The 18004-nt window shown below is 45.5% G+C and overlaps 1 protein-coding gene across 2 annotated transcripts in view; it reads right to left on the reverse strand.

Annotated features, from left to right (window-relative positions):
• Positions 1–9916, reverse strand: part of LOC311147496 (adenylate cyclase type 6-like) — an 89101-nt gene extending 79185 nt beyond the window's left edge. The window contains exons 1-3 of one of the 2 annotated variants that reach the window (XM_084184235.1): positions 9829–9916; positions 6147–6310; positions 3654–4596 (exon numbers count right to left, since the gene is read on the reverse strand). In XM_084184235.1, the coding sequence (XP_084040361.1) occupies positions 3654–4595 (942 nt within the window). In that variant the 5' untranslated portion in view covers position 4596; positions 6147–6310; positions 9829–9916. Of the gene's footprint in view, positions 1–3653; positions 4600–6146; positions 6311–9828 lie in introns of both variants that reach the window. The other variant, XM_084184236.1, reaches the window with a different exon arrangement.
• Positions 9917–18004: the final 8088 nt, after the last annotated feature.

Genomic DNA, 18004 nt, shown 5'->3' on the forward strand with positions numbered 1-18004 from the left:
TCACTGTAATATTTTAGTATGTCGCTAAAAGGTTTCATGTAACTCAAGAGTGTCAGAGAACTAGTGGAAGCAGCTCGCTCTCTCCCTTCACTAGGGCTCAGGTCCTGTCATTGATTGCTCATGGGACTGGAACTTATTCCGATGGATAAGATGGGATGGGATGGATGGATAGATAGAGAGAGACCCTGTCCCTGTGTCCCAATGGCACCCTATTTCCTATGTAGTGCACTACTTTTGACCAAGTCTGATCAAAAGTAGTGCACTACATAGGGAATAGCATTCCATTTGGGACACAGACACCCTGTCATTGCCAGTATATTCCCCCAGGCCTGTTTAACATCCATGGATGGCCTGTCAGTCCAGCCTCTAAAACCCTAGGCTTGTTAACAGTCTATCAGGAGGCCATTATGTCCAGACCAGGACACCCTTCTCTGGCTACATCCCAAATGGCACTCTATTCCCTATGTAGTGCACTACTTTACAACAGGGCCCATAGGGCTTTGGTCAAAGGTAGTGCAATACATAGGTATTAGGGTGCCATTTGGGACAGATCCTCTGTCCTTTCTGTAATGAAGGGTGCCAACTACCAACACCAACCAAGCAGCGAGCCTCACACAGCCAACCACTGAGCCCACAGACCCCCCTCGATCCTAAATCAACCCCTAGCCTCTACCCCCATAGGCACTAGTGCAGAGCTTCAGCTGGTTTTAGATGTTACTGATCTAATGGACATATCAATAACATATCAGAACTACAGTATAATTCAGTGTACAGCAGAGGCTACTGCTACTGGCTACAGAGGGTCTTTTTGTAGACCGTTTAGGAACTAATGTAAACCTTTTTACAGTAATTGTTAATGTATTTATCAACATTAGTAAGTAAAGTTTAACAAACGATGTAAAAATGTTCACAGGCAGTTCATACGCAATAATTATTTACAACGAGAAAATAATTCATAAATCTATTATTAATTATGACCCACGTTTTCTCCTTTTCTTTAGCTTCATCTATTTTCAAGTGATGGATATTCAGTTCTGTTCCTTTGTCAAGTCCATTGGCCTACCAGAACCCCACACCCCATCCCCAAAATATTCCCCCACCCCTTACACAAATCCACAATGCCATCCTTGTCTCAGTGAATTGAGGCTTGAATATGAATGATACTGTATTATATTATCATGATATTCCTGCATAATACTGCTTAACAGGCTCATTCAACCCAGATGACCTTCTACAAATCCCAACAGAGCTGTCGTCCTAAAGCTGAAAACACACACAGCCTCATTAAAAGTCTCATTTTAAGGCGGCCAACAATTTATGGTACTATCTACTTTTAGCAAGACACCTTTGACACCACACCATGGGAGAACAGTGGAGGGTAGGGGGGGGGGGGGTGTATGTATGTGTGTGTGAATGATGGAGTCTGTACAGTTTGTCCTATATTAGTAGGTTGTTTCAGGTCATAGATAGTCGTGGATAGATAATGGATAGCCATGGATAGTTGTGGATAGATAATGGATAGCCATGGATAGTTGTGGATAGATAATGGATAGCCATGGATAGTTGTGGATAGATAATGGATAGCCATGGATAGTTGTGGATAGATAATGGATAGTCATGATTAATCATTTATAGTTGTGGATAGTCGTGGATAGTCATGGATATATAACGGATAGCTGTGGATAGTCGCAGTATATAATGGATAGTCGTGGGTAGTCATGGATAGATAATGGATAGTCGTGGATAGTCGTGATATATAATGGATAGTTGTGGATGGTCATGTATGGATAATGGATAGTCGTGGATTGTCATGGATATATAATGAATAGTCATGGATCGATAATGGATGGCCGTGGATAGTCATGGATAGATAATGGATAGTGGTGGATAGTCATGGATGGATAATGGATAGTTGTAGATAGTGGTGGATTGATAATGGATAGTTGTGGATAGTCGTGGATGGATAATCAATAGTTGTGGATAGTCGTGGATAGTCGTGGATGGAAAATGGATAGTCGTGGATGTCGTGGATGGGTGCTGGATAGTTGTGGATAGATCATGGATGGTCGTGGATAGATCATGGATAGTCATGGTTAGTCGTGTATTTATAATAGATAGTCATGGATGGATAATGGATAGCTGTGGATAGCCATTGATATTATGGATAGTCATGGATGGATAATGGATAGTCGTGGATAAATAATGGATGGATAATGGATAGTGGTGGATAGATAATGATAGTGGTGGATAGATAATGGATAGTCGTGGATAGTCATGGATAGATAATGGATAGTCATGATAGATAATGGATAGTCGTGGATAGACAATTGATAGTCGTGGATGGATAATGGATAGTCATGGATGGATAATGGATAGTCGTGGATGGATAATGGATAGTTGTGGATAGATAATGGGTAGTCATAATAATAATAATAATAATAAGCCATTTAGCAGACGCTTTTATCCAAAGCGACTTACAGTCATGCGTGCATACATTTTATTTTTGTATGTGTATGGGTGGTCCCGGGGATCGAACCCACTACCTTGGCGTTACAAGCGCCATGCTCTACCAGCTGAGCTACAGAGGACCACGTGGATGGATAAAGGATAGATAGTGGATAGTCGTGGATAGATAATGTATAGTCGTGGATGGATAATGGATAATCGTGGCTAGATAATGTATAGTCGTGGATAGATAATGGATAGTGGTGGATAGTCATGGACAGATAATGGATAGCCGTGGATATATAATGGATAGTCACGGATAGATAATGTACAGATAATGGATATTTGTGGATAGATAATGGATAGTCGTGGATAGATAATGTATAGCCGTGGATAGATAATGGATAGTCATGGATATGTAATGGATAGTCATGGATAGATAATGGATAGATAATGGATAGTCGTGGCTGGATAATGGATATATAATGGATAGTGCTGGATATATAATGGATAGTGGTGGATAGATAATGGATAGTGGTGGATAGATAATTGATAGTGGTGGATAGTCGTGGCTGGATAATGGATAGTCGTGGCTGGATAATGGATAGATAATGGATAGTGGTGGATAGTGGTAGTGGGGCCTGATTGTAAAAGGATAACAAGGAGCCCTGGCTGAGAAGGAAAAGGTGGACAGTGGAGTATTATTAAGTGGAAGGGGGCAATTTTGTCACTTTCTTCTCATGCCAAAAGTATGTTCCCTGAAATGTTCATTGAAGGTTAGCTACACTCTATTTAGCAAGAATTTGGATCGCGGAAGAGTGCATGCTGTAAGTGAAAGAAGATGGGTTTTTACACAATTACTAAAGTGTGAGAGACATGAGCTGGTCTACAAGAAGCCATTCTCAATAACCCCGATTTCCAACCAATGCACAGACAAAGACGATTATTCAAAATGATACGGACACTGCTCAACAAAACTTCCTTAAACTGCACTGAATATAGTGTGAAGCCATGTAATGTCAACACTTTACTGCAAGTGCGCAAATGGCTAGTGAATTTCCCCATGAGAGATAATAAAAAGACTGTATCAAGATGGCCACCAGCTGAATTAGACAAATTGCATTGTATTGAAAAGTGTTGACTGTATCATCCTACCTGTTTCCAATAAAGTTGTATTGTACCATATCATGTTGACAGTAGAGTCCTACCTGTTTCCATAGGAAGACATCGTCCTGGTTGAGTTGCCATGCGGTGATGAGGTGTATGGTAGACAGTACCCCTCCACTCAGCACTGCAGCTCTCATCCTCACTGGCAGCAGTGTATAGATAATGTACACAAAGAAGACAGCCCACCAGATCCCCTCAGAGGCGCTCCGGGGGGCCACCATCAACACCCCGAACACCTGGACCACTAGTAGCACCCCGATCACCAGGTAGCTGACGATCCACATGTAGTCCTGGTGGAAGCCGTTCCTGTTGCACACCACCATCATGGACAGAAAGAGGGCCATGGCCACGGAGAGCACCGAGGCGTAGGCCACGTTGGGCAGAGCGTGGACACAGTGGAAGGCAAGCATGACGCCACATACTATGACAAGGACACCCATCAGCATAGTCAGAGAGCTCTGGTTTAGTCTGAAGAAGTAGCGCTGGTACAGACGTTCCAGTTTTGCCGAGGTGAACTTCTTGGACTGGAACACCCGTACCACACGCATCCAGCACTCGGCGGCTGTCAAGGCTTTGCATGTTCCTCCGTCATCCCCTGTTCCTTCCCCCAATTCCTCCCCCCCTGGTCCGTTCCTCCCTCTCAGATCTCCATCGTCGAAACCCAGATCCACAGCCTTTAACCCCAGGTCTCCTGTCGCCCCGGTCCGTTTCCCATAGTGGTCCTCCTGCCAGACGCAGCGCATGCCAAAGTTACCCCCTCCGCTGGGCCCGGCACCCCCTCCACCACAGTGGTAGTGCTGGGGAGTGGGAGGGGGTGGATCCAGGTCCTCAGCGTCCCGCAGGCAGCTCATGTAGCGGGGCTTGCAGAGAGACGACCCTGAGCCACCGTCCTTTCGCTTTTTGGACTTGCTGCCATTGCGCTCCCCCCATGCGGTCTTTCGCTCGTCCACTCTGGCTACGAAGAAGCCTCTGACCCACGACATCCTACTGGCACAACAGAGACAGATTAGGGTTTGCAGGTCAACAATACACAGACAAGGACAGACAGGGTGGTCATCAACACACCGTTAGGGACAGACAGGGTGGTCATCAACACACCGTTAGGGACAGACAGGGTGGTCATCAATACACCGTTAGGGACAGACAGGGTGGTCATCAACACACCGTTGTGGGACAGACAGGGTGGTCATCAATACACCGTGAGGGACAGACAGGGTGGTCATCAACACACCGTTAGGGACAGACAGGGTGGTCATCAACACACCATTGTGGGACAGACAGGGTGGTCATCAATACACCGTGAGGGACAGACAGGGTGGTCATCAACACACCATTAGGGACAGACAGGGTGGTCATCAACACACCGTTGTGGGACAGACAGGGTGGTCATCAATATACCGTGAGGGACAGACAGGGTGGTCATCAATACACCGTGAGGGACAGACAGGGTGGTCATCAACACACCGTTGTGGGACAGACAGGGTGGTCATCAATATACCGTGAGGGACAGACAGGGTGGTCATCAATACACCGTGAGGGACAGACAGGGTGATCATCAATACACCGTGAGGGACAGACAGGGTGGTCATCAATACACCGTGAGGGACAGACAGGGTGGTCATCAATACACCGTTAGGGACAGACAGGGTGGTCATCAATACACCGTGAGGGACAGACAGGGTGGTCATCAATACACCGTGAGGGACAGACAGGGTGGTCATCAATACACCATGAGGGACAGACAGGGTGGTCATCAATACACCGTGAGGGACAGACAGGGTGGTCATCAATACACCGTTAGGGACAGACAGGGTGGTCATCAATACACCGTGAGGGACAGACAGGGTGGTCATCAATACACCGTGAGGGACAGACAGGGTGGTCATCAATACACCATGAGGGACAGACAGGGTGGTCATCAATACACCGTGAGGGACAGACAGGGTGGTCATCAATACACCGTTAGGGACAGACAGGGTGGTCATCAATACACCGTTAGGGACAGACAGGGTGGTCATCAATACACCGTGAGGGACAGACAGGGTGGTCATCAATACACCGTTAGGGACAGACAGGGTGGTCATCAATACACCGTGAGGGACAGACAGGGTGGTCATCAATACACCGTGAGGGACAGACAGGGTGGTCATCAATACACCGTGAGGGACAGACAGGGTGGTCATCAACACACTGTGAGGGACAGACAGGGTGGTCATCAATACACCGTGAGGGACAGACAGGGTGGTCATCAATACACCGTTAGGGACAGACAGGGTGGTCATCAATACACCGTTAGGGACAGACAGGGTGGTCATCAATACACCGTGAGGGACAGACAGGGTGGTCATCAATACACCGTGAGGGACAGACAGGGTGGTCATCAATACACCGTTAGGAACAGACTTGAATTCTGAGCTTGGTTTCAATGCTCCTGCAATGGAAGACAGGTCTCTTCTTTTCTGTTGATCATCCAGTTCATTCTTAGTATCTACATACACATCTACTGTAGGCCTATAGGTATAGAGTTCACTGACCTGTGTGGGCTCTGTGGTGTGTCTCAACGCTGCGCTCCTCAGCCAGGCCACTCATTTGCACACACAAGGGGATCAAACTGGCCAGGGGTAGGTGTGTCTACCTTCCTGTAAAAGCGGTGTGTCCGTCTGCCTTGGAGCTTGGAGCTGCACCTTTGCCAAACAAACTAACAAACAAACACAGTGTTAATACATCACTTCCTGCCTCTGAAGGCCACCTGACCTGGACCTCTGAACACTAAGGAATAGCTTATTCCTCGTGTAATTACAAAAATCACCCTCAACTCCAGGTATAAGAGCAACTTAATGCAGTGTTACCTAGAAAGATTGTCAGTTGTATTTCAGTTGGTTTTTAGTAAATGGAAGGATTATGTGCAGCCAGTCAATAGCAAACTCTAACTCAAAGGGTAGCAGTGTATTTGTACTAATCAATAAAAGAGATGAGCCATATTGTCAAAGTTAATTTATAGTAATTCATTCTCTCTGTCACCACCTGATCCCATTCCACCCCAACCCAGAGAGAGGGCCTTCAGATGCAAATTGTTTTGTTTGTTTTGTTTGCAGATACTGAAGTGTGACTGCTAATCACTGGCTAATCATAATGCTATTCAGTGTACTATACACCAAATATGTAGATAGATAGCCCTAAGCCTATCACCGGAATTCAATATGGTCCCTTCCATTCCAAATACACTTCTTATACTGCTGTTTGGATTTCCATAACATTTCTGGAAACTAACTTTCCATCCATCCATAGCCTTCCAGTGTAGTTACTATAGTTACATTATATCAATCTCCCCATAACATCAGGGCAGGGTTGAGTTTGCCCTATTAGAGAACAAAGGCCCTATGAGTGGGCATTTAGCAGTCAGCAGCCATCACAGATTAAACACACACACACACACAGTAACTACACACACACACACACAGTAAGTACACACACACACACACACACAGACACACAGATGAAGAGCCCTCCACTCCAGATTAAATTGTGCATGTTTCCTGTCCCCCATTAGCGCTGATGACTCACCTTGTGTCCCAAAATGGGACCCTATTCCCTATATAGTGCACTCCTTTTGACCATGGCCAATAGGGCTCTGGTCAAAAGTAGTGCACTATTGTAGGGAATAGGGTGCCATTTGGGACACATCCAGTCACAGTTAAGATGGCTTCTGGCTGCATTCAGCACATGTCAAAGACATTGGTATATAACAGGAATGGGCAGCTGGCGGCCCGCGGCCCTCCTTCTGAAGGCCCTCGGATCAATATAAAAATATAAACTCAGCAAAAAAAGAAACATCCCTTTTTCAGGACCCTGTCTTTCAAAGATAATTAGTAAAAATCAAAATAACTTCACAGATCTTTATTGTAAAGGGTTTAAACACTGTTTCCCATGCTGGTTCAATGAACCATAAACAATTAATGAACATGCACCTGTGGAACGGTCGTTAAGACACTAACAGTTTACAGACGGTAGGCAATTAAGGTCACAGTTATGAAAACTTAGGACACTAAAGAGGCCTTTCTACTGACTCTGAAAAACACCAAAAGAAAGATGCCCAGGGTCCCTGCTCATCTGCGTGAACGTGCCTTAGACATGCTGCAAGGAGGCATGAGGACTGCAGATGTGGCCAGGGCAATAAATTGCAATGCCCGTACTGTGAGACGCCTAAGACAGCGCTACAGGGAGACATCACACCTGCGGGACAGGTACAGGATGGCAACAACAACTGCCCAAGTTACACCAGGAACACACAATCCCTCCATCAGTGCTCAGACTGTCCGCAATAGGCTGAGAGAGGCTGGACTGAGGGCTTGTAGGCCTGTTGTAAGGCAGGTCCTCACCAGACATCACCGGCAACAACGTCGCCTATGGGCACAAACCCACCATCGCTGGACCAGACAAGACTGGCAAAAAGTGCTCTTCACTGACGAGTCGCGGTTTTGTCTCACCAGGGGTGATGGTCGGATTTGCGTTTATCGTCGAAGGAATGAGCGTTACACCGAGGCCTGTACTCTGGAGTGGGATCGATTTGGAGGTGGAGGGTCCGTCATGGTCTGGGGCGGTGTGTCACAGCATTATCGGACTGAGCTTGTTGTCATTGCAGGCAATCTCAACGCTTTGCGTTACAGGGAAGACATCCTCCTCCCTCATGTGGTACCCTTCCTGCAGGCTCATCCTGACATGACCCTTCAGCATGACAATGCCACCAGACATACTGCTCGTTCTGTGCGTGATTTCCTGCAAGACAGGAATGTCAGTGTTCTGCCATGGCCAACGAAGAGCCCGGATCGAACGCACAACCCTGGCGTTGCAAGCGCCATGCTCTAACTGAGCCACACTGGTTCTTCTGAGCAAATAAAAAAACCACAACTAGCCGGATATGCAAATACTATATCTAGGTATTGTTAAGCAGATAAAGGCACCTGATCTGATCTATGCTATTAGGTTATTCAATGCACCTGTCGGTCAGACTGGCAAGCAAGCATTGCATTCACCTCTGGCTCTGGTGCATGCACGGCCGGTCAGAGTCAGACAGCAGGAGCACACAGCAGCATGCCGTGGTTATGCAACACAAGCAGAACAGTGCATGCATGGATTTACAGCAGCATCCGCTTGAGATATCATTTCAAAATTAATACTGGTTTCCAATCTAACCGACTCGTTATAAACCGGAAAAACGGTTGTCAACGCTGTAAATTAATATATAGAGAATTAATAGGATATACATTGAGTTTGAATGTCTATTATCTATATGCAGGCCTAATAACACAAAATCAGGATATTTGCGATAAATAGGCATACATGCAATCACATATCTGCATATAGCTATTTGGTTGCAAGAAGACCATCCGAAGAAAGGGATGACATAATCGCACGCACTGTTTGTGTGTGTAGCTACCGGTATGTCAACCATAGCCTTTCCATGGTGACATTTCGGCCAGTAACAATGCGCCTACTTCTCAAACGCTGCATTTATAATGAATGTCTATATTTCCTTTCACTGACACAGTTGTTATCTAGCCCTACTCTTACCATTTGTCGCTAGAATTCAAGTCATGAGCAAGAATTACATATCTCTCTACAAACTTCTCCGAGAAATCGACTTCCATGATCGCACCGTTTGACAACTAGTAGGGCTACTTGCCTATTTTCATTGTATGGATCCTCCACTGTAAATATATCCTACAGTAGCCCATCGGCAAAGTCATACTACTGTAAAACACCTTCAAGCTTTTCTTTTTCCTTTTTACAATGAGAGAACAGGATACATACATGTCCTAACACGGTTTCTTCTAGGTAAGTCCCTTCTTGTAAATGCATAGCCTATATGCACCAGAATTTATCCTTCTTTAGTAGGCTATAGGCATCAACAAATGTATGAAGCCTACACATAGCCTATAGGCTTGTTATTACTAGCAACATTGTCGATAGTGACATGTAAAACAGTGCAAATACCTGCATAACATGCCACCTTGAAACGACAGGCTACTGCAACACTGTTGAAGAGGCCAAGTCAACATTGTAACCTCGGCTGTTCTGTTACATTTGTGGCACTTCTGCGTTCTATAACTACAGTGATAATAGTCTACTGGTTAAGTTATTGTTGCGATCAATCGTTGTTGTAGACTAGAAAACAGTTGTCCAGAAGGCTAGGACCGCGGGAGAGCTTGTACTTACCACATTGACTGACACCCTTGTACGAACAGCGCGCAATGTAGCTGACTTTTCTCCCTCTGTTTTGGTACGTTGCTGTCTTTTCGTTTCAGATGAAAACGTGTATCTATCGACGTCTAGGCTACAATCGAGGGGATTGGCTACAAATGTACATACAGTGGGCGCGTTCGAGCTGATCGCTTTTGTCAAGTCGGTGACCATCGTTGGTCAACGCCTTTCAAAGTGTGTTGCATTGTGTAAAAAATTGTCTGACTTGCGCCTACATGTCTACTGCATGAAATTTACAGAAATCATGAGATCAAAGGTCATTAAGTTTTGACTGCAGTCGACTGCAAGTTTCTGCAGTGGCTCTTCACCAACTTCATCCTGCAGCTACCGTCTGCATTGTGGGAGGCGCTATTGTCGTGTTTTTGTTTAACCCATGTGTATGTGACCAAATATATGGCTGAAACAGGAACCAACTTAACGTAGGCTATACATTGGATAGCCTATATACAAATGCATTTGATATTTGAGTTTCTCTCTCAGTAATTGATTGTACAATGAACACACAGTGTTGATTTCAGTTTGTGCGTGTGTGATATGGGGGTTGGAGCCATGTTTATTTTGACATTATAAAGAAAAACTTTTATAAGCAATGGAAACACTGCCATGTTGATGTGAGCCTTGCTGTTGGAAAACCACATTAGTGTCTGACTTTCGGCTGTTGCAAATGCACCTCCTCCGACTTCACTTGACTTTCGTCTACAGTTGCTTTTGCCTTACCACTCAAACGCGCCCAACATCTCGAGGTCGCTACATTCCCACTAGGTTCTCTGACCGTCTCGCGCGCTCTCGCTCTCTACGTCTCTCATGAAGTGATAGTCCTACAAATGGCAACACAAAATAGGAGTGCTATTTTGAGTGGGACAACAAACAATGAAGTCGATGCCATAAGTCAATGATCAATTGTGCTATTTTTCAATGATTTTAGAGGCGGTCTATGGCCTAATGAGGATTTCAATGATTTGATCATCCATATCTGTTTACACTTGATTGATATCCAGACACAATGCATGTCCTGCGTTTAGAAAGGCAGCTCAATTCTGATATATTTTTCACTAATTGGTCTTTTGACCAATCAGATAAGCTCTGAAAAAGAGCTGACGTGAAAAGATCTGATGTGATTGGTCAATATATCAGAATTGGGCTGCCTGTTGGGCAGAGAGTGAGGATGTAGACTGCAGCTAGCCAATATGTACTGCTAATGAGTGTAGGCTGGCTAGTCTACTACTTTAATAAATCCGGACACTTAGATTAGTATGATATGTTACATATGGTTACATAAGACAGATGGTTACTTAAGGCAAAAACAACAGTTGGTTGGGGTGGATGGGTGGGTTTTTGCCAGCTAGCTAACGTTAGCCACCTAGGCACCTAGCTAGAATTCGTAACATATCATACGTTTAGCAAATTCATAACATATTGTACGTTTTGCAAATTCGTAACACATAATAGGAATTGTAATTCGTAACATATCATACAAAATGGGTAATGGTCATCCACAAATTAATACATACCATATGAAACGTAACATATCATACTAAATGAAGTGTCTCAGATTTACGTACAGAATAATATGAAATGCTCTGAGACCAGGTTGGTTATTATGTTCAGATGTTAACTGGCTCTGGTAGCTTAGACAGCCAAATACTCCATCTAAAACTAAACCAGGTTGGTTATTATGTTCAGATGTTAACTGGCTCTGGTAGCTTAGACAGCCACTCCATCTAAAACTAAACCAGGTTGGTTATTATGTTCAGATGTTAACTGGCTCTGGTAGCTTAGACAGCCACTCCATCTAAAACTAAACCAGGTTGGTTATTATGTTCAGAGGTTAACTGGCCCTGGTAGCTAAGACCAAGCCATGAGGGCGAAGGAATTGTCCGTAGAGCTCAGAGACAGGATTGTGTCGAGAAACCGATCTGTGGAAGGGTACCAAAACATTTCTGCATCATTGAAGGTCCCCAAGAACACAGTGCCCTACATCATTCTTAAATGGAAGAAGTTTGGAACCACCAAGACACTTCCTAGAGCTGGCCCGCCCAGCCAAACTGAGAAATCGGGGGAGAAGGGCCTTGGTCAGGGAAGTGACCAAGAACCCGATGGTCACTCTGACAGAGATCGAGAGTTCCTCTGTGGAGATGGGAGAACCTTCCAGAAGGACAACCATCTCTGCAGCACTCCACCAATCAGGCCTTTATGGTGGAATGAACAGACGGAAGCCACTCCTCAGTAAAAGGCACATGACAGCCCGCTTGGAGTTTGCCAAAAGGCACCTAAAGACTCTCAGACCATTAGAAACAAGATTCTATGGTCTGATGAAACCAAGATTCAACACTTTGGCCTGAATACCAAGCGTCATGTCTGGAGGAAACCAGGCACCATCCCTACGGTGAAGCATGGTGGTGGCAGCATCATGGGGTGGGAATGTTTTTCAGCAGCAGGGACTGGGAGACTAGTCAGGATCGAGGCAAAGATGAATGAAGCAAAGTACAGAGAAATCCTTGATGAAAACCTGCTCCAGAGCGCTCAGGACCTCAGACTGGGGTGAAGGTTCACCTTCCAAAAGGACAATGACCCTAAGCAAACTGTCACGACCGTCTTGAAAGGGAGCAGACCAATACGCAGCGCGTTGAGTGAACATGATGACTTTAATAAGTAAAGCACGTAAATACAAAACAAAAGACGATAGTGAAGTCCAACAGTGACAATGACTGAACTTGGAACAAAAACCCACAACCCCAAGGTGAAAACACACAGTATAAATATGGCTCCCAATCAGAGATAACGAGCCGACAGCTGACACTCGTTACCTCCGATTGGGAGTCATAGACCAAACATAGAAATAAACAACCTAGACACCCAACATAGAACATGAACACATAGACTGCACACACCCTGGCTCAACATAATGAGTCCCAGAACCAGGGTGTGACACAAACAGCCAAGACAACACAGGAATGGCTTCGGGACAAGTCTCTGAATATCCTTGAGTGGCCCAGCCAGAGCCCGGACTTGAACCCGATCGAACATCTCTGGAGAGACCTGAAAATAGCTGTGCAGCAACGCTCCCCATCCAACCTGACAGAGATTGAGAGGATCTGCAGAGAAGAATAGGAGAAACTCCCCAAATATAGGTGTGCCAAGCTTGTAGCGTCATACACAAGAAGACTGGAGGCTGTAATCGCTGCCAAAGGTGCTTCAACAAAGTACTGAGTAAAGGGTCTGAATACTTATATTTCTGTTTTTTGTTTTTGATAAATTAGCAAAAATTCCTAAGAACCTGTTTTTGCTTTGTCATTATGGGGTATTGTGTGTAAATTGATGAGGGGAAACAAACAATTTAATAAATTTTAGAATAAGGCTGTAACCTAACAAAATGTGGAAAAAGTCAAGGGGTCTGAATATTTTCCAAAGGCACTGTATTTCTGTGTTATTGGCCTAGGCCTTCTACCTGGGCCTAATTCACCACCTGATGGAGTGGGATCTCAAAACACTTAGCTCGATTCTAACTCTTATCTTGTTGCTAGATAACCATTTCATTGATTAATCTATCATGTCATGTCCTACAACAACTTTCCAGTGCTAGGTATAGGCTAATAGTTGTAGGCTATTCACCGCAAATGGCCCGCCATTGTTTGGTTCGGTTTGTTTAGTTCGGTCTAACAAACAACAAACATGTCAAACTCACAGTTATGCTATCAGCTGTTTTCCCGCGCTCTGCCAAACGGCATCCTTGGCCACAGGTGCACACTGTTATTGATTGGTGTGACGTTATTGGGGAAGACCTTTTTGTCCTGTTATTGGACCAGATGGCAATGTCCGGGGAAGGCATAGGGGATTGCCTTATGTAGCCTATATAACGCAGGCAGCTCTGTAACAATGAGCAGCGATTTTAGCCTAGCCTACAGTGGAGATGTGGACACACACATCCACACATACACACACACACATACACACATACACACACACACACACACACACACACACACACACACACACACACACACACACACACACACACACACACACACACACATACACACACACACGTATTTGTTTAGTAAATTGGAGTCCTAACTCAATTTCCAAGTTAAATTCCATTTCCTTTTCATGTCAGTCTACCACCTGTTTAGTTCAACACCTTGTCCTTTTTCTATTGAAAAGTTATGTTGAACTCCACTGTAGGGAGTTTCCATAAAGGAATTTGTTCTTGCCCTACACTACAGAACAATTGAAGAGGTCTTGCAGCACCATCTAGTGTGTATCCTAAGCTATTGTTTGAAGGGAGGAGTACAATGATACATTGAAAAAGACTCAGTCAATGTCCATTGTGATCAATATCTCATAGGCTTACCCTACCCTATATTACAATCAGAACCTATAGCTCTTTAGCTTTAAGGCAGATTCACAGTCAGCAACCAGCAGCAATGAGCTCGGCTGTGCTTGTCATCGGCTCAACCAGTGTGTTATAACAGTTAATTAATCTGTAATAAATCCAAAATTAACAGAATTTAAAATTAAACTTCTTATTAACTGTTTTGAATAAAGGGTTTATAGAAGATCTCTATGAACAGAGATAGAAGAACTGAAATACATATGGAATGGACTTGAGAAATGTAACCAAAACACAGTGTGGTAGGCTAGGTAGAGAACATTGATGATGACCTAAATCAATAGTATAAAGTTGTATCCTCTCATCTCATTTACATTTACATTTTAGTCATTTAGCAGACGCTCTTATCCAGAGCGACTTACAGGAGCAATTAGGGTTAAGTGCCTTGCTCAAGGGCACATTAACGTCATTTAGCAGACGCTCTTAGCCAGAGCGACTCACAAATTGGTGCGTTCACCCTATAGCCAGTGGGATTACTTTATCCTATCCCAGGTATTCCTTAAAGAGGTGGGGTTTCAAATGTCTCCGAAAGGTGGTGAGTGACTCCGCTGTCCTGGCGTCCTGAGGGAGCTTGTTCCACCATTGGGGTGCCAGAGCAGCGAACAGTTTTGACTGGGCTGAGCGGGAACTATGCTTCCGCAGAGGAAGGGGAGCCAGCAGGCCAGAGGTGGATGAACGCAATGCCCTCGTTTGGGTGTAGGGACTGATCAGAGCCTGAAGGTACAGAGGTGCCGTTCCCCTCTCTGCTCCATAGGCAAGCACCATGGTCTTGTAGCGGATGCGAGCTTCAACTGGAAGCCAGTGGAGTGTGCGGAGGAGGGGGGTGACGTGAGAGAACTTGGGAAGGTTGAACACCAAACGGGCTGCGGCATTCTGGATGAGTTGTAGGGGTTTAATGGCACAGGCAGGGAGGCCAGCCAACAGCGAGTTGCAGTAGTCCAGACGGGAGATGACAAGTGCCTGGATTAGGACCTGTGCCGCTTCCTGTGTAAGGCAGGGTCGTACTCTCCGAATGTTGTAGAGCATGAACCTGCAGGAGCGGGTCACCGCCTTGATGTTGGCGGAGAACGACAGGGTGTTGTCCAGGGTCACGCCTAGGCTCTTCGCACTCTGGGAGGAGGACACAGCGGAGTTGTCAACCGTGATGGCGAGATCATGGAACGGGCAGTCCTTCCCCGGGAGGAAGAGCAGCTCCGTCTTGCCAGGGTTCAGCTTGAGGTGGTGATCCGTCATCCATACTGATATGTCTGCCAGACATGCAGAGATGCGATTCGCCACCTGGTTATCAGAAGGGGGAAAGGAGAAGATTAGTTGTGTATCGTCAGCGTAGCAATGATAGGAAAGGCCATGTGAGGATATGACAGAGCCAAGTGACTTGGTGTATAGGGAGAAAAGGAGAGGGCCTAGAACTGAGCCCTGGGGGACACCAGTGGTGAGAGCACGTGGTGCGGAGACAGCTTCTCGCCACGCCACTTGGTAGGAGCGACCGGTCAGGTAGGACGCAATCCAGGAGTGAGCCGCGCCGGAGATGCCCAGCTCGGAGAGGGTGGAGAGGAGGATCTGATGGTTCACAGTATCAAAGGCAGCAGACATCTCCACTCTCTCCTCCACAGATCGGATCTTCTCCAATGCTCTCCTCGCTTCTTTCTGACGTTTTAAGAAGGAGGCAAGGAGAGGATGCAAGGAATGGAGGAGGCACTTTTGAGATTCACCCAATGTTCTTTCCACCCACTGAGCTGAGCTTTGGTTCTACCTGTTGTATGTGATAAAGTCCAACAGAGGGCGCCATTGTCAGACAAATTGCTCACATGGAAACAGAAAGCCACCCACATGCTCTTATGTTCTACCCAGCAGTCTTGGCACATCAGAGAGTATATAAACTCAGCAAAAAAAGAAACGTCCTCTCACTGTCAACTGCGTTTATTTTCAGCAAATTTAACATGTGTAAATATTTGTATGAACATAACAAGATTCAACAACTGAGACATAAACTGAACAAGTTCCACAGACATGTTACTAACATAAATTGAATAATGTGTCCCTGAACAAAGGGGGGGTCAAAATCAAATCAAAAGTAACAGTCAGTATCTGGTGTGGCCACCACCTGCATTAAGTACTGCAGTGCATCTCCTCCTCATGGACTGCACCAAATTTGCCAGTTCTTGCTGTGAGATGTTACCCCACTCTTCCACCAAGGCACCTGCAAGTTCCCTGACATTTCTGGGGGGAATGGCCCTAGCCCTCACCCTCCGATCCAACAGGTCCCAGACGTGCTCAATGGGATTGAGATCCGGGCTCTTCACTGGCCATGGCAGAACACGGACATTGCTGTCTTGCAGGAAATCACGCACAGAACAAGCAGTATGGCTGGTGGAATTGTCATGCTGGAGAGTCATGTCAGGATGAGCCTGCAGGAAGGGTACCAGATGAGGGAGGAGGATGTCTTCCCTGTAACGCACAGTGTTGAGATTGCCAGCAATGACAACAAGCTCAGTCCGATGATGCTGTGACACACCGCCCCAGACCATGACGGACCCTCCACCTAAAATGTATCCCGCTCCAGAGTACAGGCCTCGGTGTAACGCTCATTCCTTCGACGATAAACGCGAATCCGACCATCACCCCTGGACATCACTCGTCAGTGAAGAGCACTTTTTGCCAGTCCTGTCTGGTCCAGAGACGGTGGTTTTGTGTCCATAGGCGACGTTGTTGCCGGTGATGTCTGGTGAGGACCTGCCTTACAAAAGGCCTACAAGCCCTCAGTCCAGCCTCTCACAGTACGGACATTGCAATTTATTGCCCTGGCCACATCTGCAGTCCTCATGCCTCCTTGCAGCATGCCTAAGGCACGTTCACGCAGATGTGCAGGGACCCTGGGCATCTTTCTTTTGATGTTTTTCAGAGTCAGTAGAAAGGCCTCTTTAGTGTCCTAAGTTTTCATAATTGTGACCTTAATTGCCTACTGTCTGTAAGCTGTTAGTGTCTTAACGACCATTCCACAGGTGCATGTTCATTAATTGTTTATGGTTCATTGAACAAGCATGGGAAACAGTGTTTAAACCCTTTACAATGAAGATCTGTGAAGTTATTTGGATTTTTATGAATTATCTTTGAAAGACAGGGTCCTGAAAAAGGGACGTTTCTTTTTTTGCTGAGTTAGATTGAATGTGGACTTGTCTTTATTATAATGAGAGCCAAAGAGAGAGAGAGAGAGAGAAAGAGAGAGACAGAGACAGAGACAGAGACAGAGACAGAGACAGAGACAGCGAAAGCGACAGAAAGAAAGAAAGAAAGCAAGAGAGAGAGGAGAGATAAGGAGAGAGGAAGAGATTAAGATTAAAACTGACATGTTCTTGGCATTACCTGCCTTTACTGGTCGATACCAGTGTGAAAATGGACAGCGTAGCAGGATTCCTGCTAAAGTGCTAGATCAGTGAAAACTGAGGCGACCTGTATCACATCCCCCTCTTCTTCTCGTCCCACATTAACTTAGGTCAGTGGACACAGTTAGACACGGTTCTCTCCTTCCTTGCAAACAGCCGTGTAGGCACAGGTGGGCCCTGGGGAGCCAGGCCCACCCAATATATATATATGTTTTTATGCTCTCTAATTGTCAGTGTTCCAAACAGGATATTATTTGTCTTTTTACCTAAACATGCAAACACCATCAGATATAAATTCATAGCAAGCAGTGCATTGGAATGACATTCAGATGAACTGGAATTACATTCACTCTCATGG

The sequence above is a fragment of the Coregonus lavaretus genome (genome assembly GCF_964263955.1).
Source record: "Coregonus lavaretus genome assembly, chromosome: 20".
NCBI classification, from domain to species: domain Eukaryota; kingdom Metazoa; phylum Chordata; class Actinopteri; order Salmoniformes; family Salmonidae; genus Coregonus; species Coregonus lavaretus.